The sequence below is a fragment of the Phaenicophaeus curvirostris genome, chromosome 12, assembly GCF_032191515.1.
Source record: "Phaenicophaeus curvirostris isolate KB17595 chromosome 12, BPBGC_Pcur_1.0, whole genome shotgun sequence".
NCBI lineage: Eukaryota > Metazoa > Chordata > Aves > Cuculiformes > Cuculidae > Phaenicophaeus > Phaenicophaeus curvirostris.
The window spans coordinates 8,856,395-8,876,152 of NC_091403.1; the positions used below are offsets into that span (position 1 = coordinate 8,856,395).

Here is a 19,758-nt window from a genome sequence, read left to right on the forward strand (position 1 = left end):
CGCTGAGCCGAGCCGAGCCGAGTCACTCCCCGCCCCGAGTCCCGCGGCGGAGCGGAGCAGCTCGGCTCGGCTCGGCTCGGCTCGGCTCGGCTCGGCTCGGCTCGGCTCGCAGCATGAAGGAGGCGAGGCTGTGGCGGGGGCTGCTCGCCCTGGCGTTGGGGCTTTCGCTGCTGCTGTTCGTGGCCGGTGGGTCCCCCGGTGCCGGGGAGCCGAGGTGCAGGGGAGCCGGGAGGCAGGGGAGCCCGGGGAGCTGAGATGCTGGGGGCTTGGGGTGCGGGGGTGCGGGGGTGCAAGGAGTCCAGGGTGCTGGGGATCAAGGGGATGCAGGGGATCCGGGGATGCTGGGGATCCAGTGGGTGCAAGGCATCCGGGCGTGCAGGGGATCCAGGGGGTGCAGAAGGTCCAGAGGGTGCTGGGGATCCGGGGGTGCAGGGGATCCAGGGGTGCAGGGGAGACTGAGGTGCAGGGGATCCCAGGTGCAGAGCGAGAGGATTTGGGGTGCAGGGTGAGAGGGTCTGGGCTGCCGTGTGTGGGGTTTGGGGCAGCGAGTGAGAGAGCGCGCAGCTCCCAGGGTTGCTGCAGGAGCAGATGAGCTCAGGTCCACAGCCCTGTCCTTGCCCCTGAGCTGGGAATAACTCAGCTGGGCTGTCCCATGCTTTCAGCCTTAGATAACCATGCCGTGATGTAAACAGCTTCCCTGGGACCGCCTGGCACAGCACGCTTGGCTGGCCTGGCCAGGGGAACCCCAGGGAGAAGCAGCTCCATCATCACCCTGTAGGTGATGATTGGGTGGTTGACTCTAAAAGGGATGGGTGAGACGAGGGAAAAGGGAAGCAAACCCCCAGCACAGGCTCTGGGCCAGGGGACAAAGGGCGGGCAGGAGGTGTGCTGTGAAGGAGGCCCTGTTTGGGCTTGCTCTCCCCGTGGAGAGGGGCTCTTTTTGCCCTCCTGAGATAGGCTTGACCTGACCTCCTCCAGCCTTGCTGGGATGAACCGTCCCAGTTTTCGAAGGATGTTATTTTTGCCTTCCAGCCAGCCTGTGGGTTCGTATAAGCAAACATTTCCAAAAGCGGTGGCTGATCTTTGTTGCCTTGGTTCCTGACTGTCCAGCCTGTGACATCCCTGTCCCTGACCCGAGAAAAATGTGTGTGGGGAGGATGGAGATGCTGAACTGCTCTGAAACCAGGCCTGAGCCAGCTGAGAAACAGGAGCATCCACAACTACTTGCCACAGCAGAAAATGTGACCCATGTGCCTTGCTGTTAGGCAGGGGGCTGGCTAGAGAGACCTACCATGTACAGGATTATTCCTGGGAGGGGATAAGGGAGTCCAGTTACTTGGGATAATTAAAGTATATAACTGGGACCCCTCCTGGCCTGACCGTGGGAGGAGCCCTTGCTCCTTTGCTGCTGTGTCTCACCCCAGGAACTCCAGCTTTGGAGGCAGTGTGGATGCTGGGGAGCACACGTTCGTTGACGCATCGTGCCTGGGGAAGCAGCCGGCTCCTGCTGCTGAACAGAAGCAGCTCTGTCTGCAGGACCTTGGCCTGTTGCCGGCAGAGATCCTTGGGATGGGGTAGCTGGATGTGTCCGAGACCTGCGGAGGGGTGTGGGGCAAAGGCATCCTCACGTATCAGCACAAGCTCTCTCCTCCCGTGCTGTAGCTCATGGCAGCGCATTGATGGAGCATGAGGTCATGCAGAATGGGCTGGGCAGTGCAGGCAGCAAATTGAACCGGTGCCCAAGTTTTTCTGCCTCCTGAGGCTGGGCTAAGGGAGCTACAGCATCTTTTTGGAAAACTTCGCATAACGCTGGCCTGTCTGCCACCAGTGCGTACCCTGCAGATGTGGAGCATCAGGAAGAGTCGGATTAACTTGAAGGAGCCCTGCTATTAAAAGACTAATGAGTAGGAGCTCACTGAGTAGTAGCTTAGGCTAATGAGAGCCATGCTGTTTGGTGTGGGTTTAAGGAGCCCACAGCTAATTAGCTTCCAGGGCATGCAGGTAGAGGGGGGTTATTCCTGGGTCTCCTCCTGAGTTCAGCCCTTGGTGTGACTCCCATGGCATGGTAGAGGAGAGCCTGGCATCAAGGGATGTTCTGTCCCAGCACTTGGCGGGGAGTTATGGAGGCTTTCAGTCAGATCTGTGGGAATCTAGTCTAGGTTAATGGAGAGTGTTGCCGTCTTGCAGCTCTTGAGGCAAAATAAATTAGGGGTCACAGGAATTGCAACCTGGCTCTTGCAGTCTGATTCGGCAATGCGATGGGGAGCAGAAGTTTGATGGGTGCGGTAGGTTGACCTTGATTGGCTCCCTCAGCAGGACAGGGAGGAGAAAAGAAGATGAAAAAGCTCTAGTGTGTCTTTCCCGTGGGCTGCTGTTCTTCATGAACTGCTCCAGCATAGCTCCCTTCCGTGGAGAATCAGGACTAAACTGCTCCAATACAGAGTCCTACGTGGGCTGCAGTATGGAGATCTGCTCCAGTGTGGTCCTCCACAGACTGCAAGGAGACAGCCTGCTTTACAATGGTCTTCTCCACAGACTGCAGGGGGACAACCTGCTTCACCGTGGTGTTTACCACAGGCTGCAGGAGAATCCCTTGTCCTGCCTGGAGCATGCCTGGAGCATCTCCTCCCCCTCCTTATTCTCTGCCTGGGGTGTCTGCAAGGCTGTTTCTCTCACATTTTTCTCAATTCTCTCCCACAACTGCTGCACAGTATTTTTTTACCTTATTTTACATAGATTATCATAGAGGCAACACTAGTGTCAGTGATGAACTCAGCTATGCGTAGCAGTGGGTCTGTTGTGGAGTTGGCTGGGACTGGCTGTTCTCCAACATGGGAGCAGCTCCTGGTGTCTTCTCACAGAAGCCACCCCTGCAGCCCCCTGCCACCACCACCTCGCCATGTAGACACCAGACCATGAGAAATGCTGGAGGTGGGTGAACAGGCAGGGAAGATAGTGCAGCCCTGTCGTTTCCCCAGAGAGGCCTGCGTGTGGGCTGGGGCTGCCTGATGGGAACTGCTTGAAGAATGCTCAGAGTGAATGGAGTTCCATCAGGTATCGTGCAGGTTGGACCCTGTGCTCCCCCATCATGTAACTCCAGCATCTGGGAGCCAAGGCACACAGGCTTGCCCAACAATGACTTCTTTTCGTAATATATTTTATGTCTTATGAGTACTAGGTTTCGTTAGCAAAACCTACCCATGGGACCAGCCCCATTCCCTTGAATAATCCTGTCTTGCTCCTGCCCGAGTGAGCTCCAGCCTGGCCACTCCGGCTTCCCAGCTGAGTGGTGGAAGCACTTGAGGTACTAAAGACCTGGTTTGCCCTTGGCTTTGGTTAGATGTATAGGCTCTGTCAAAGCCCTTTTCTGATGTGCCAGGTCCAGTCCGGTCCTGGCTGCTCTCTCATGGTCCTGGTCTCAACTGTGTCTCTTGAATGCCAGCAGTGCTGCACAGGAGCTGGCAGCTGGTCCGCTGGCTCTTGCTGGATGCTTCCCTCCCTATGGTATTCGCAGGGGAGCAGTTCTTGCTGTCGAGCTGGGATACTTCCATGTGCATCTGTGGGGCTGTGGCAGACACCCACCGTAGGGGTGGTTTGCAGTGGTGTGTGGCTTTGCTTCCAGGTGACTTCTGCGATGTAAACTACTGTCAAAACGGGGGCACCTGCCTGACTGGGATTAATGAGACCCCCTTCTTCTGCATCTGCCCTGAGGGCTATGTTGGGATTGACTGCAATGAGACGGAGAAAGGTGAGGTGCTGATGCCATCACGGGGGCCCTGTGAAGTACAGGAACATTGCAGTGCGGCAGCGTGCCCTTGTTGTGGCCCTGCACCGCTGGCTCTGGTGTCCAGCCCTGCTGATGGGCACATAGAGCAGAGATCCAAGCAGGGATGCGGTGACCTCCATCACCTGGGGTGAATGTGATGTCTTAGAGCAGCAACAGCCCAGTGGATGCTCTTATTCTTCATCTGTGTCTGTATTAAAATCGTTTTTCCCCCTTTCCCCTTCCCCAGGCCCCTGCCACCCCAATCCTTGCCACAACAACGGTGAGTGCCAGCTGGTCCCAAACCGCGGGGATGTCTTCACTGACTACATCTGCAAGTGCCCCGCAGGGTATGATGGGGTGCACTGCCAGAACAGTGAGTACAGTGGGGTGACATGGGGGTAAGGGGGGGCTTGCTCTGCTGATAAAGGCTTGGAAACCCCCTAGGCAGCACTTGGGGAACAAGCCGGGTGTTTGCAGCTGTGGCTGTGTTGGGTGCTAGGCTCTGTCAGGGACCATGGTTTGGTTTGGATGTTGCAGGGTGGGTAGAAGGACCATGGTGTAGGGCTGTGTCTGAGCCTTGCTCTGCGTCTCTGAGGAACGGAGACTGCCTTGAATGATGAATGCCTTGAATGGATTCTGCCTTGAATGATGGGATAAAGTGTGTCTCAAGGCTCAGTCTGCTCTATATGGTCTCCCAGCCTTGTGTCCTGATGCACCTGCTTGGCTGCAGTCAGTGGAGGTGCGGCTTAGGCAGCTGCTTGGGTTAGAGCCTCAACCACTGCCACCATATCAGCACGGATGCTGCCGTGGTCCTTGCTCAGGGAATGCTGCTCTGGGGTCACCTCCTGACCTCCCCCCTACTCTGTCTCCTAGACAAGAATGAGTGCTACTCCCAGCCTTGCAAAAATGGAGGCACCTGCCTAGATCTGGATGGTGACTACACTTGCAAGTGTCCTTCTCCGTTCCTAGGGAAGACCTGCCACGTCCGTAAGTTCCTGATACCAACTGTACAGAATTCCCTTTCCCTCCCTGTTTCCCACTGCTCTGTCCCCAGTTGCCCGCGTGGCCAGGAGACATCTCACCAGCTGTTTTGGGGGATCTGAAGGGAAACCGTTGGGGCTGTGTGCTGGCTGCCCTTGATGGTAGAAGGCCTGATTCTGATAGAGGGACCATCCCCAGGAAGGTGCTCACTCCTGTCTGGAGGGCACTTAGAGCAGCCCTTTCTCCCCTCAGACCTCTCTGCCGTGAGAGGGGCTGATGGAGGGTGTGGTTTTGGCTGAAGGCGGGGAAGGGGTTGACAACACCTTGGGGACAGCCACATCCTAGAGGTGGCCTCCATCTCCTGCCCTGTTCCCAGATAAGAGGCAAATGATCCCCTAGTTTTGCTCCTCCGTCACGGTCTCTCTATGGTGCTGATGTCCCCACTGCCGCCAGGCTGTGCTGTTCTCCTGGGCATGGAAGGAGGAGCCATCTCTGATGCCCAGCTCTCGGCATCCTCTGTCTACTACGGCTTCCTTGGCCTCCAGCGCTGGGGGCCAGAGCTCGCTCGCCTCAACAACCAAGGCATTGTCAATGCCTGGACCTCCAGCAACTACGACAAGAGCCCATGGATCCAGGTACCTGTGGCACAACTGGGAGCACCAGCGTAGAGGGCAGTCCCAGTAGTGACAGCTTGTCTTGCTGGGCTAGTCTCATGGGATTTCTCCGCCTCTGGAGAAGGCAAGGTCCCTGTTGGGGGAGATGGGGACCTGGAGTAGTGATCCCCCCTTCTCTGCCCACCCTTGGGTGTAAGTCTTATGGGATGGAGGGCTTTCAACCCGAGGAAGTCGGTGGTCTCTGGGCATCTCTTCTGATCCGGGTGCTGAACATGAGCCCATCGTCCCATCCAGGGTTGGTGGTGTTGGTGGGTGCAGGGGCTGTGCACTCCATTCACGCTTTGCCCTGCTTATGCTTTTCTCCCCTCCCCAGGCCAACCTGCTGCGGAAGATGCGGCTGAGTGGGATCATCACACAAGGGGCTCGCCGCGTGGGCCAGCAGGAGTATGTTCGTGCCTACAAAGTCGCCTACAGCCTGGATGGGCGGGAATTCACCTTCTACAAGGATGAGAAGCAGGATGCAGACAAGGTGAGCTGTGATGCTGCATGCAGGGGCTGTGGGCACTGAAGTGGCTGTGAGCTGCATCCCGAACTGACCCCATGTTTGGGCAGTGTTTTTCATCTGGGTCAAATCTACATTTGGTACTATCCTAGCACTCACTATCCTGTGAGATGGCACAGGTGGTTCCAGCTCTGGGCATCACTCTGGCTCGGTTTAATTGACCCTAATAAGCATAATCAAAGAAGCAGCACTGATTTATTTAGGTCATCCAGATAACATCTTTATCTCTGACTCACTGTGAGAACAGAGCGTGGTCTGGAAGCAAACGGCTTACGCAGCTCGGTGCTATGTCTGCACCGAGCACGAGCCCCTAGTGTATCTCACTTTAGAAGCAGCAATACTCTCCACTCAGTTTTTATGGCAAGTGCTTGTTTAGTGAACATCCAGGGAATGGCTGGGCATATCTGCCTTTTAAGAAAAGAAAAGTTTCTCTTTTTGCTGCAGTGATGGAGAAAACACATGAAAACACGACCTGCCTGTATTTATTATATTAAAAAAAAAGAATCAAGCCACCTCTCTGTTGTTGCAATTTGAGGAACGTTGCCATAGCAGGAAGGATTTTATGCAGGAGGATGTGGGAGGGCTGGGGCGCTCAGCCATGCTTGCTGTTGCAGATTTTCCAGGGGAACGTGGACTATGGGACCATGCAGACCAACATGTTCAACCCTCCCATCACTGCCCAGTTCATTCGCATCTACCCCGTGATGTGCCGCCGCGCCTGCACGCTGCGCTTTGAACTCATTGGCTGTGAGATGAACGGTAAACATCGGTGGCTCTACCATCTCCAGGGACCATAGGGCTGGGGGTGACATGCGGCAGGGCATCACCTCTTGTATTGGTTCTGATCTCCAGGGACAGGGGATTTGTCAGCGTTTTTTTCCTCACACTGGCTACATGATGCCTGAAAGTATCCACGGATGCTTTTGGGGAGCACAGGCTGTTAATCCCAGCAGGTCAACCAGGCTCAACCTTTGTTCTCAGCTGCTAACACCTTCCCCAACCAGGTTTTTGTTTTTTTTTTTTTGTGCCCCTTCCTTGTCTGAGCTGTGAACTGGCTGCTTTTCCTGCTGGTGAGCTTGAAAAGCACCAGAGGATCAAAGTCCTCTGGAAAATGTGAGGTATGATTAGCTGAGCCCTTTCCCTGTGCCTCCTGCATTCCTGCCCTGCGGCACATCCCCGTCAGCCGAGTGGGACCTGTGTGTCGGGGTGGGAGTGGGGCGCTCTAGGGGCTTGGGTCGTGTCCTGCCTCTGCCTGTGTGCACTGCCAGCCGTGCTTTCTGCTGGGGATATTTTTGCATTGCTCTCTTCCCTTATGAAAGCGTCTTCCTCTGCCTCCTGCCAAAGCTCTCTGTGTTCTGGAGCCAGGCTGTGCAGCAGGAACATCCATGCTTCCCTGCAGCAGGAGGCACTGTGAGCCAGGGAATAGCTAGGAGTTAAAAATCCCAAGAAAAGGCGAGCTGGCTGTGACCCTGTGCCTCTGCCGAGCCTTCCTCTGCCTGGCCCTCCAGGCACTGGAAACATGGGAACGTGGGGATGGTGCCTGCCAGGGCTGTGGGATTTTGCTTATGATGGTGCTGTGGACTCTTTCCTTTTCACTGGCTGTATAAACCGTTGTGTTACAGTGTATTTCAACACGGCAGGTTGCTCGGAGCCTCTGGGCATGAAATCGCGCCTCATCTCTGACCAGCAGATCACAGCCTCCAGCGTCTTCAAGACCTGGGGCATCGATGCCTTTACCTGGTACCCCCATTACGCTCGCCTGGACAAGCTGGGCAAAACCAATGCCTGGACAGCACTCACCAATGGCCCATCCGAGTGGCTGCAGGTGGGTCTCCATCCCCTCCCTCCGTAACCTCAGTTTTCCCCAGCTCCTCCAGCTGTGCCCAGGGCCACCTCTGGTGCCAGAGTGGCTGGAAGCAGGATGGGCATGGCAGGAGAGCCTGGACAGAGCTGTCAGGACGGACACACAGCCTGGCAATTCTCTCCCCAAGCTGGGATCGCAGGGGAAGTTAAAGATGGGGCAGCAGCTGCCATTTTTAGCAGTGATGCTGGAGCTCTGGGTCAAAAACATTAGTGCCCAAAGGGACAGGGTGGTGCCGTCTCTGCAGACCTTCTGGCAGGGGGCGTTGAGTCTGCAACACCCCGGTACTGCATCACCTCCTTGGGAAGTGCCATCCTAGCCTGGGGTGACCGTCCCGTGACCCTCCTGCTGTCCAGAACACCGCGTTTCTGTTTTGCAGGAAAAAATCAGGTTTGCTTTTCTCTTCCCAATCTGGAATGGGAACAAATAGTTCTGAAATTTCCTTCTCAGTTTCCTTTCTCCCCTGTTTTTATACTTCTCACATGATTTCATGACATAATAGGACAAAGCAGTTTAGATATTTGTCCCGCTTTTTATTTGGGAAATGATTAAATGCAGCTGCTTCACATCCCTAAATAAACCAACTTATCAAGACGTCTGCTAATGGGGTTGGGATGACATGTTGAGCTGGACTCTCGCACCGCAGGCTGCCTGTTTGTGTATGTGTGTAGAGATTCACCTATATAGTCATGTATATTCACGTATACCTGTATACAGATAGCTAGTACTGCCCTTGAGGAGCATGAAATAGGAACTAACTTAAGGAAACTTCCAGCTTATTTGCTGGTTTACCTTGTAACATGCCAGCAGCAGTAGTGCAGTGTGGCAGACTGAAGAGAATACAAGCCATCTCACTTACAACCCAAATGTCAGACCGTGCTGAACTGCATATTTTCTCAGCCAGAATCACTTTCCAGTGGAAATGCATTTCCTCTGGGAATCCTTTATTTTTTTTAATTGAATTTTTTTGCCATCATTTCCTATTGATCTGTTCAGTAAAATATGTTGATCGCAGTGATGAGGAAGGGAGCTGAGAAGTGGGGTTTGCATCCCACTTTGAGTTGCTTTGAGGGGTGCTATGAATGTTGAAGGGTCAAATATTTCACCGTAATCTTCCCTTAGTTGCTCTGGCATCGGTGCAGAGCTTGAATGTTTTTTTCTCCACTCTGGACCCTTGAGAGCAAGCAAGTCCTGGCTGCCTTTGGGACATGCAGAATGTTCCAGTGTGGGAGCCCTGCTCCTGCAAGGAGCCTCAAGAAGCCTTGCCTCCATCCATGAGCCAGTAGTGGCCCAGGTGGCCAAGAAGGCCAATGGCATCTTGGCTTGGATCAGAAACGGCATGGCCAGCAGGTCCAGGGAGGTTATTCTCCCTCTGTACTTGGTACTGGTGAGACCGCTCCTCGAATCCTGTGTTCAGTTCTGGGCCCCTCACCACAAGAAGGATGTTGAGGCTCTGGAGCGAGTCCAGAGAAGAGCAAGGAAGCTGGTGAAGGGGCTGGAGAACAGGCCTTATGAGGAACGACTGAGAGAGCTGGAGGTGTTCAGCCTGGAGAAGAGGAGGCTGAGGGGAGACCTCATTGCTCTCTACAACTACCTGAGAGGAGGTTGTAGAGAGGAGGGTGCTGGCCTCTTCTCCCACGTGACAGGGGACAGGACAAGAGGGAATGGCCTCAAGCTCCACCAGGGGAGGTTCAGGCTGAACATTAGCAAAAAAATTTTCATGGAAAGGGTCATTGGGCACTGGAACAGGCTGCCCAGGGAGGTGGTTGATTCACCTTTCCTGGAGGTGTTTAAGGCACAGGTGGACGACGTGCTGAGGGGCATGGTTTAGTGATTGATAGGAATGGTTGGACTCGATGATCTGATGGGTCTTCTCCAACCTGATGATTCTATGATTCTGTGATTCATACCAGATTGACCTCCGGGACCAGAAGAAGGTGACGGGCATTATCACACAAGGAGCCCGTGACTTTGGGCACATCCAGTATGTGGCAGCCTACAAAGTGGCCTACAGTGACAACGGCACATCCTGGACCCTCTACCGGGACAGCCAGACAAACAGCACCAAGGTGTGTGGGGCAGGGCAAGGTGGGCAGCAACCTCCCAGTGTTCAGGAGATGCTGCCGTGGGGAGCCGTGGGATGGTGTTGGGGCGGTCCTGGTGGTACTGACACCCATCTTTCTACCCCTAGATCTTCCATGGTAACAGTGACAACTACTCGCACAAGAAGAATGTGTTTGACCTGCCCTTCTACGCCCGCTTTGTCCGCATCCTGCCTGTGGCCTGGCACAACCGCATCACCTTGCGCGTGGAGCTGCTGGGTTGCGATGAGTAGGCACCTGGGGAGTAAGGATGAAGCTGCTCTTCCCCACTGCCTGGCGTGCGCTCTGCCCACCCCTGCCCGTTCCTGCTCCAACCTCACACCCCTCTCTCCATGTCCCCAAACTCAGGAGGTGGCCAGGAGGGCTCTCCTACCACTCGTTTGTGCTGGGGCTGCAGCACTGCACTTCATGGGGCCTTTGTGGGTGGGATGAGGGATGGCTCCTGCCCTTTCACTCCTCTAGCCAGAGGTGAGACTCCTTCCTGCAAACAGAGCTTGGCTGGGGGACCTTCTCCTGCAACTGGGACTTCCTTGGGGGACCCCATCTTGCAAATGGAGCTTTGCTGTGGGACCCTGTCCTGCAACCAGGGCTTGGCTGCATCCTCTCAGACAAGCCTGGAGACAAATTTTCTCCCTGTTTTTGCTTCTGCTTCCAGCAGAGGGGCTGCAGGCTGCGGCAGTTCCTTGCCTGCACTGGAGCTCAGAGCTCAGCAGTTTTGGGGGGCTTAGGGCAAGCACCCTGGGCTCTCAGCCTCCTATGTTTCTTCTGCTCCCTGCACGGCAGCAAGGAGGGGTTCTGAAAAACTTACTTTGCTGTTATCTGCCTGTTCTGCCAGGCCCTGGGTCTCCTTGCCTGCAGTGTCAGCGCCGCATAGTGTGAGGGGAGTGATGAAATGGCTCTTGTCAAGAGTCACTAATCCCCATTGCCAGCGGCTCTACCTGCTGGGTGCTCCTGGCAGGTGCCGTGACTGGCTTTTTGGCAGGTGCTGCCTGTTCCCCTTCCCGGGGTGCTGGCTGCAGGATCCTCCAAGTCTCAGCATTGCTGCTGTCCCCACCTTACTGCAGTTTGGGGTGCCTGGAGGTCCCTCTCTCCCAGAGCCAAGCAGTGACCAGAGGAGCTGCAATCTGGTAGTGGGGGAGAGATGGTTTGTAGCCACAAGAGTGCGGAGAAAAGATGGGAAAGGTGGTGGTTAAATCACCCAAATGCAGTAGGCAGAGAGCTGTGCCATGACCCTTTTCGTAACCTCATTTTTTTCCCTTTCTGTGGGGTGGAATGCTCGAGCCCTCGGGATTAGCAATAGGAGATGAGCAAGATCCAGCACTGGCAAGTGGGAGCTTGGGTAGGGTGTCCCGGCAGTGGCACTGGTGGTGATGCTTCCCCTGCCTGCTGGGATGCCAAGTGGCCGTGCGGCTGAGCTGGCGGCGGGTTTGCTTTGGCAAGCATCGAGGGAGCCCAGGTGGGATGGCGGTGGCGGCCCTGCTCCAGGGTGTCTGACAGTATTAAAACCAGCTGAATCTTTGGAGCTATTGGCTTGGCTACTCTGTGTCTCCCTGAGAACCACATCCCAAAGTGCAGCAAGTCTAGCAATACCCCAGGATGCCCTCTGAGCCCCCTGGCTCCTCCAGCTTGAGGGGGCTGCCGACTGCCATGCTGACCTTACATCTCTTTCGCAGACCCTCCCAGCTCCTTTTCCTGCCTGAAAAACAGGGTTCCAAGGTTTAGTGCATCTTCCCTGCTGCCTCCACCCTGTTGCATCTGCTCGAGCCTGTGCTCACAGCTGGCCAAATGCAGTGGGATGGGACTTGGAGAGGGGAGGCCGTTATCAGCACCCCACGCCCTGTGTCTCCTCCTTTGGCTTTGATCCTGGAGCAAATCCCTCAACTTGGAGTGTGCGCCCAGGGCTGGAGGGAGCTGTGATTTTTGCCAGGGCTGTCTGTAGGGATGCTCCAGGCAAACCCCCCTGGGCAAGGTGGGGAGATCGATGCTGCTAGAGCAGGATTCCCCCTGCAGCAGGACGAGGATCGTGGTAAGGAAGGAACACTAAGGTGGAAGAACAGAGGAGCTAAGCTCCTCTCCAGAGTCTCCTGCCACACTGGGGAGGGAGCCATGAGGTTGCATGAATGGCCCTGCGGAAGGTGATCTCCTGCCTGGCTCCAGTGCCAGCCCCGGGCATCAGAGGGGCTGCTTGCAGAGACTGGGCTGAATTCATTGTGGCTGTGGCTGCTTGGTGACAAATGGCAGCCACAACTAGAGCCCGTGATGGAGGGCGACAGTCAGCCTGGTTCACCTCCAGACGTGCCAACCTTATCACCGGGAAGCTGGGACAGAGATAAGAGCAGCCTGCTCTGAATCCAGCCAAGACAGCCCCAAGCTGAGGGCACAGCGGAGTCTCCGTGAAGAGGGTGATGGAAGTTGCTGCATGTCAGAGCAGGGGATGCATCTTCAGTGCCTGGCTGCCACTTCTCCTTGCCTGTTGCCAGCCCCAGGGCGAGCCCCTCTGACGGATGCTGAGTCTTTTCCTAGACCTGTGGTATTTCCTTCCTCCTGCCAAGCCCCTCACGGCTTTTCCCTGTCCCTGAGATGCTTTTTCCCGGACACAGCTATGTTGCTGGGGCAGCCGGAAGGCCAGGAGAGCCAGCACGCTGTGGACACAGCACCCTGCTGCCTGCTGACTCGGCTGCTGCCGGTGCTGCCAGCTGCCTGCGAGCCAGTTCTCAGGAAGCAGCTGTCGGGGAGATCATCCTCTTGCCTCCACCCGGAAAGCCCAGCACAGATCACAGCCTCCACCATCTCACTGAGAACATAACTTTTCTTCCTCAGTTTGAGCCTTGGGCAACATGTTCCAGTTAGAGTCGTCCTGTGCAAGTGGCATTTCAGTAAGAAATCTCCCTAGTGGGGCCACAACAGAGCTGCCAGCAGCCAGGTTAGAGGCGGGGAAGACAGGGATGACATTTTTATGGCTCCTATTCAACCAAAAGCTCAGCCAGCCCTAAACACGTGCCCTAAACATGCGCTCCTGGATCAGAGCTACCCTGACCCGGCATAGATTTACTTACCCTGAAACCAGGGTCCCTCTCAGGGAGCAGAAAACAAATCTGGGATCATTCCTGAAGCTCCAGAAAATAAGATGAGAGGTAGGAGGGGGCGAAGGGGTGTCCTCCTTTCTCAGGGGGAGTGGTGAGGACTGGATCCTTCCTTGGGAGAAGGTGGAGGGCATTGGCTGCCACATTCAGACAAGAGCTGTTGCTGAAAAATGGATGCACGAAAGTATGCATTCAGCCAGTGGGGCAGAGGGGACCATTCCCACTGCTGACTCCTTGGGACAAGTGACTGCAGGGGGGCACCAGTGGTTGGGATGCAGCCCGAATGCCATCCTATCCCCTCCTCCAGCTGTGGGATGGGGCTGGGGGCACGCAGAGCCCCTCGGCCAGGGCGCAGGCAGCGCAGTGGCCCCATGCTGCTGTGCTGGGAGGTGTAATTGCCCCTTCATTGTAGGCTGTGGAGCAGCTTGCTCTGGGCAGGCAAGCAGGCAGTGTGCCCGGCCGTCACGCTCCCGCGTCCCAAGCATCGCTCGGCACCTCCTCGGGCAGAGCCGGTGGGCCTCAGCGCGTGGGTGTGCAAGGAAAAGGACAGCAAGGAAGAGCAGTGCCTCCAGACCCTGCGTCCTGCAGACATCCCTGGTCACAGCTTCCCACAGGGGGACAGGGGATGCTGGGCTGGCGCTGGTGGCAGATAATGCTGTTTCCGCACTGGCTGCTCTCTATCAGCGTGGCGGCGGCGGGCAGACACCATCACACCCCAAACATGCAGGGTCTCAGCCCCCTTCACCACGCAGCCAGCCCCAGGGCAGTTTATTTTTACACGAGTTGTTTTCTTTCCGGCTCGACGCCGTCCCGCACGGCGGCAAGAGCCGGACCAGGGCCCCCATGCCTCATTTCCTTGCCATAAAACAACAAAGTGGGGGGTGAGGCAGCGCGCCGGGCTGGGGTGGCGGGTCGCCAGGTCAGGGCACACGCTGCTCTGCGGTTCCTCCGTGGGCTGAGCCCCACTGGCCACCCCCGGACCAGCAGCCCCGTGTGATGCCCTTCCTGAGCACCAGGTGTGGGGCTCTCGGAGCTGTGGGGCTCTTGGAGCTGTGGGGCTCTTGGAGCTGTGGCTGCGTGTCCCAGCGCCAGTGGGAGCTGGTACAGAAGGCATCACCCAAGGCTAGGGATGATGCCCCAGTGGATGGGTGCAACCAAGCATCCCAAAGCTTTTGGCCTGGTTTCTGTGCTTCAAACAGACTCTGAAGAGGCTGAACCCCATGGCTCAGCTGCCTCCCCCAGAACCTAGAGAGGGTGGGTGCTGCCTGCCCATCGCGGGCACAGCCTCCCATCTGCCACAGCTCACTTGTACCAAGCCCGTGACGCCTGTGGTGCCTCTGCCACGTGCACGCTCTGTGCCACCATCGCCTGGGGACCATGGCCGCTCCTCCCCAGTGCGACATGGGACAAGGGATGGCTCTTCTTCCCTGGCACTGGGGCTTCACTGGGGCTTCCATGGGGCATCGCAGGGTCCCCACCAGCCGTGATGGGCACCGGGGGCAATGCTGGCAGCTGGCACACTGCAGACGAGGCATGCGAGCGGCGTGCAGGCACCTAGTGATGCTGTCAGGTGGGCAGGCGGGGGGCTGGGGGCACCCATCCCAGCTCCGGGCTGCGAGCAGGGGGGTTGGGAAAGGCGTGTGTTTCCCTTTAAGAGGCAGGCCCCGCAGCGGCTTCCTCTCAGCCGCGGCAAGAGCCCTAAACACAGTGCATCTCCCTGCAGCCTGCCTGCAGCCTGCAGCCAGCGTGAGTAGGGCTTGGCCTCGGGGAACAGGCTGGGGAGGGCTGGCAGCCGGGGCTGGCGGGCACCGGGGAGAGCTGGGAGGGATGGCATCGCCTCGGAGGATGCCGGGCATCGCCTCGAAGGATGCCGGGCATCGCTACGGAGGATGCTGGGCATCGGCTCGGAGGATGCTGGGCATCTCCACGCTGTGTGCTGCAGCACGATGCTTGCTGGGGTAGCAGCTGAGGATGCCAGCCCCCCTCTTTGGCATTGCCACCTCTGTGCTGGGCTCCGAGCGGTGTTGAGGTGCCCTCGACGGAGGTGTGAAGCAGCCTGTGCGTCGAGCCCACCGTGCGGGCGGCACGTGGTGGCGTACCTGGTGGGCTCCGGTGCCTGCAGCATCGCGTGTCGCTGCTGGCAGCTCGCAGGGCTGCGCTGGCCGTAGAGCTGGTGCAGCCCCTGCCCTCCAGCCTCAGCTCTGCAGCCCGGAGCCGGGGGGGGGGGAGCGTGGGTTGCACCCTGTGGGGTGGTAAGCGGCGGCGCTGCTGGCATGGGTGGCGCGGAGCAGCGCCCAGGATTGAGCCACCCAAGGCGAGAGCGGCTGGTTGCACACCTCGGCCCCCACAGACCACCGCTGTCCCCTGGGTTTGACCCTGCTGGGGGGCGAGCACCCGCTCTGCTGTAGCCCCCCAGCCCAGGGCACCTTTACAGGCTCTCCTGAACCATGTTTAAGCAGGAGGGACAGATGTCAAATCCCTCCCGGGCTTGGAGGGGGGCTACTGGAGGCTTGCTGGGTGCCGAGCCCCCTCTGCCGGCTCCCAGAAAGCTCGCAAGCCTCACATACTGCTGTGAGCCGCCCTGGGTGAGCCCCCATGGATCACCCTTGGGTGCCCAGGGCTCCTGGAGCTTGGGGCAGCGCGGGTCTCTGGTGCTGGGGAGCAGCCAGGCTCCCCCCGGAACAGGGGATGGAGTTTGGGGGTGATAGAGGTTGCAAGGGGTCAGCACCACCCGTGTCTGTGGTGCAAAGGGGCATCTCGGGGTCACAGCTAGAGGTCCTTGGCCATGCTGGCTGGGTGCTGCTGGGCTTTGTCCGGTGCTGGGGCAGCAGAGGCAGCCCTGAGCTCTCTCCTCCCCTCCTTGACTCAGTTTCACGCTCCGCTGCCTCTGTAAACTGAGCTTGCCTCTTAGTGCAGGGCTCAGCCGCTTCTCTCCCCTCACACCCTCTATGGGATGTTTTCTCAGTGCTCCCTGTTGAAATGACACCCTGGGATTCCCCTGCTTGATCTCAGGTTCCAACTCTTCAAGCCTCAGCGGGCAGCAGTAGTGAATGTGGTGGCGCACAGCGTGACCAGGGCGGGGGGGGGATGAGGATGGAGGGGACTAGGAGCCCCAGTTGTGGGGCAGGTCTGGGAGCAAGGCTTAGGTTGCCTGCACCCTCTCCTGGGGGCAGGTGAGCAGCTCTGCTGGCTATTCCCACCCCTTTCCTTGTATTCCTGCCGTGGGGTTTGCCTGCTGCCACGTGCCAAGCAGCGCTAGGGCCCTCCTGGTTATTTTGGGGTGTTACCACAGCCCTTTCCCCCTCAGCAGCCCAGGCTCGCTCCTCAGACATGCTGCTGCTCCCACTGCTCCTGGAGGCCACCCTGCTGCAGCTGGTCAGCAGCTTCCGCCGCCCCTTCTACAATGGCTTCTACTACAACCACATCATGAACGACAAGGGCAATGGGCAGGAGGAAGGTATATTGGGGACTGACTGGTGGAAAGGGGGGCTGGCAGGTTGGTGCAATGGGCTTAAGCCCCAACCCCGGCCTCTGGGATAGGGCTGGGACCCATCGCTTGGGGTGGATGTGGTGCCCAGAGGAGCAGGTGGGGGTGCTTGAGGGATGGTTATGGGATGCTGAGGCAAAAGACGAGGTGGCTGGAGGGACAGAGCAGAATGGCTGCAGGGAGATTTAGGGATGCTGCCCAGCCCCGGACCTTGACCTACATTTCATGTCTTCCCTCCCTGTCCCTAGTAGATTACTTCAATGGGGCCAAGCTGGTGGTGGAGACCTCCAAAGACCCCGTCTACAGCTCCAATGGTGCCAATGTCACCCTCCCCTGCCGCTACTATTATGAGCCTGACCTGGAGTTTAAGCCCAAGATCCGCATTAAGTGGTCCAAGCTGCGGGATGACTACACCAAGGACCAGGATGTGCTGGTGGCCATTGGCAAGACCCACGTGGCTTTTGGGGACTTCCAGGGCCGTGCTCACCTCCACCAGACTGGCCGGCATGAGGCCTCACTGGTTGTTAGTGACGTGCGCTTGCAGGACGATGGCAAATACCGTTGCGAGGTCATTGATGGGCTGGAGGATGAGAGCGATGTGGTGGAGCTCCGGCTGCAAGGTGGGGGCATGGTGGGGTTTGTGTGAGCTCCTGAGCCGAGCCAGTGAGCCTGGCTGTCCTGTACCACCCCTTTCTTGGTGGGACTAGCAAGGCACGGGGGTTGGGAAGCCCAGTTGTGGGCAGGCAGTGGCTGAGATGCTTAGTGTGATGGGGTGGTGGCTTGGGGCTGTCTCACTGTGGTGTTTCAGCAGTAAGTGAGCCCACAAAGGTCGTCTGCCTAGCAGAGGTGCTGGGAATGCTGCTGTGGAGTCAGAGTTGGGAGTGACCCCATGGCTGCAGCATTTCCTGCCTCTACCCACCCAGTTTCCCGCTGTGCTGCATCATGTGCAGCCACCCCGTTGCCTCGCAGCTCCGGGTATCCCCGTGTATCTTGTGATGAACCTTGTGATGACTGGTCCGACTGCTCTTGCTTACTTGCCTTGAGGGACCTGACTCAGCCCCAGCTCCACCGCTAAGATCAGAGCTAAGGAAATACCCCCTTGCTGTGCCCCTGCCCACCCCCTTGGACCTCAGGCTCTGCCTCCCATGGTGGCTTGTCCCAGTTTGTCCCTCTGGCTGGGATCCATGGTGGTGCACATGTTCCTGTGGTCCATCCATCCATCCCTGTGGCAGTGGTCCTTCCATCTCCATGTTGGTGGTCCACGTGTCCCTGCAATCCTGGCTGACGCATCTTTGTGATGCTGGGCCTTGAGTCCCTGTTCCTCTAGCCTGGGTTTCCCCATGGTCTGCCCATCCTCGGGGGTGGTCCATGCCTCCCTGGGACCACTACCTATGTGTCCCTCGGGACCCTGGTCCATACATCCTTGTGGTCCCTGCATCCCTGTTCTCACAGTCCGTTCATCCCTGCGTGTGCTGGCGCTGTCACCATGAAGGTGGTCCATGCGTCCCCCTGTGTCCCTGTGCCACCAGATGTCGCTGGCAGCTGCATGTCTGGAGCATCCCCATCCCTGCATGCCTGAGCTTTGGGCTGTGCCACCCTGGGGTTGTCCCTGTCACAGAGCCTGAATTTGGGATGGGTAGGGGAGCTCCTGCAGCTCCTGCCGGGGCCAGACTCGGGGCGGGGGGGCTGCCCCGTGGAGCTGGCTGAGCGCCCCGTCTGCCCCCAGGCATCGTGTTCCCCTACCAGCCTCCCCGTGGGCAGTACAAGCTCAACTTCCACGAAGCCGAGCAAGTGTGCCAGGAGCAAGGCGCCATCCTCGCCACCTTCAACCAGCTCTTCCAGTCCTGGAGCGAGGGGCTGGACTGGTGCAATGCGGGCTGGCTCGCTGATGGCACCGTGCAGTACCCCATCCGCCTGCCCCGCAAGGAGTGCGGGGGAGTGCACCTCGCCCCGGGCATCCGCACCTACGGCCCGCGCCACCGGCATCTGCACCGCTTCGATGCCTTCTGCTTCTCTTCTGGCCTCAGAGGTGGGTGCTGGGCCAGGGGCTGGGGAGTGGGATCCTGAGGAAGATGCTGTGCCTGATCAGTGACATCCCATATCCTCCCTCTGCCTGTGGGCACAGGGCTCAGCTTGGGTGGGGGTGCTCCAAGCGGGCTCACTCCTGATGATGCTGGCACTCATGCTCCCCTCTCCTTCGTAGGAGAGGTTTTCTTCCTGGACCACCCAACTGGGATGACGCTGGAGGAGGCCAAGCAGAGCTGCCAGAACGCAGAGGCTGAGATTGCCCGGGTGGGGCAGCTCTACTCGGCCTGGAAGTTCCTGGGGCTGGACCGCTGTGATGCTGGCTGGCTGGCGGACGGCAGTGTCCGCTACCCCATCATCAAGCCCCGGGCCAACTGTGGCCCCGCAGAGCCTGGTGTCCGCAGCTTCGGCTTCCCCAGCAAGGGCAGGTTTGGAGTCTTCTGCTACAAGGAGAGATAAGGAGCCAGGAGGTCTCCTTCTTGGCCGGAGGATGCTTCCAGCCTGATGGTGCCTGGCGTCAGGTGTTTCCCAGGGCTGTTTGGGGGGTGACTGGGGGGAGGCAGGGTGGGGAGGGCTTATTTTTTTTTTCAGTTTTTGTTTTATTCCTTTATATTTTCCACATCTTGCTCAGCAGCCGGCACATGCAGCTGCTCAGGCCAGCTGCCAGCTGGGTCGATGCGGGACCCTGGCATGGGGTGCATGCAAGGACGATCCCCATGGGCTCCTGCCACTCCTTTTGGCCCCCACCACCCTGTGGGTGGTGTCTCCTTCCCACGGTGGCAGCATGTTGCCACCACCTGTCTGCCCTTCCAGGCTGGTCCTGCCCCTGAACTTGCAGGGTGGGAGCAAAGCGAGGCTGGATTTGGCCAGAGGCAGCAAGAAGGGTGCCTATGATGCATCCCAGCTCCTCTTCCAGCCCTGACCCCATCCAACTGAAGAATGCCATTGTGCCTGTACTCATGGAGCACCAGTGCCTTATCTCAGTATTCCCCTCTCCCAGATGCCAATTGAACTATGGTGCCTACTTTTTCTAGTGTTTGGTCATGAAAAGATGTATTTTCCTGGACCTCTTCTAATAAATAAGTGGAGAAAGCCCTGGAGTGATGTGGCTCTCTCCCAATCTCTGGCCCAGCACAAGAGAGGGGTCTGCCAAAGAGATCTGGAGATCCCAAGCTGGACGCCTGAAACTGTCTCAACCTTGGCTGAGCATCGTCTCATCACCGCCAACTCAGCCCTGCACCCACATGAGCTTCTGCAAGCATCCCCGTGCTCCCTCA

The 19,758-nt window shown here is 57.9% G+C and overlaps 2 protein-coding genes across 11 annotated transcripts; both read left to right on the plus strand.

Annotated features, from left to right (window-relative positions):
- On the plus strand, positions 1-11,408 carry MFGE8 (milk fat globule EGF and factor V/VIII domain containing). Of its 4 annotated transcripts, XM_069867261.1 has the most exons (11): positions 1-52; positions 83-186; positions 3,623-3,748; positions 4,014-4,139; positions 4,640-4,753; positions 5,201-5,382; positions 5,735-5,890; positions 6,538-6,682; positions 7,546-7,748; positions 9,698-9,853; positions 9,976-11,408. In XM_069867261.1, the coding sequence occupies exons 2-11, from the start codon at positions 114-116 to the stop codon at positions 10,117-10,119; spliced, it is 1,425 nt and encodes a 474-aa protein (XP_069723362.1). In that variant the 5' UTR covers positions 1-52; positions 83-113; the 3' UTR covers positions 10,120-11,408. The 4 variants fall into 4 exon arrangements, with proteins under 4 accessions (XP_069723362.1, XP_069723364.1, XP_069723361.1 ...); XM_069867263.1 differs by lacking the exon at positions 3,623-3,748 and having other exon boundaries at positions 14-52; XM_069867260.1 differs by having other exon boundaries at positions 42-186.
- A 140-nt stretch (positions 11,409-11,548) lies between these two features.
- Positions 11,549-19,573, plus strand: HAPLN3 (hyaluronan and proteoglycan link protein 3). 7 transcript variants are annotated; one of them, XM_069867264.1, is made up of 5 exons: positions 11,549-13,020; positions 16,277-16,426; positions 16,705-17,076; positions 18,183-18,485; positions 18,660-19,573. In XM_069867264.1, the coding sequence occupies exons 1-5, from the start codon at positions 13,014-13,016 to the stop codon at positions 18,938-18,940; spliced, it is 1,113 nt and encodes a 370-aa protein (XP_069723365.1). In that variant the 5' UTR covers positions 11,549-13,013; the 3' UTR covers positions 18,941-19,573. The 7 variants fall into 7 exon arrangements, with proteins under 7 accessions (XP_069723365.1, XP_069723367.1, XP_069723366.1 ...); XM_069867266.1 differs by having other exon boundaries at positions 16,708-17,076; XM_069867265.1 differs by having other exon boundaries at positions 16,280-16,426.
- Positions 19,574-19,758: the final 185 nt, after the last annotated feature.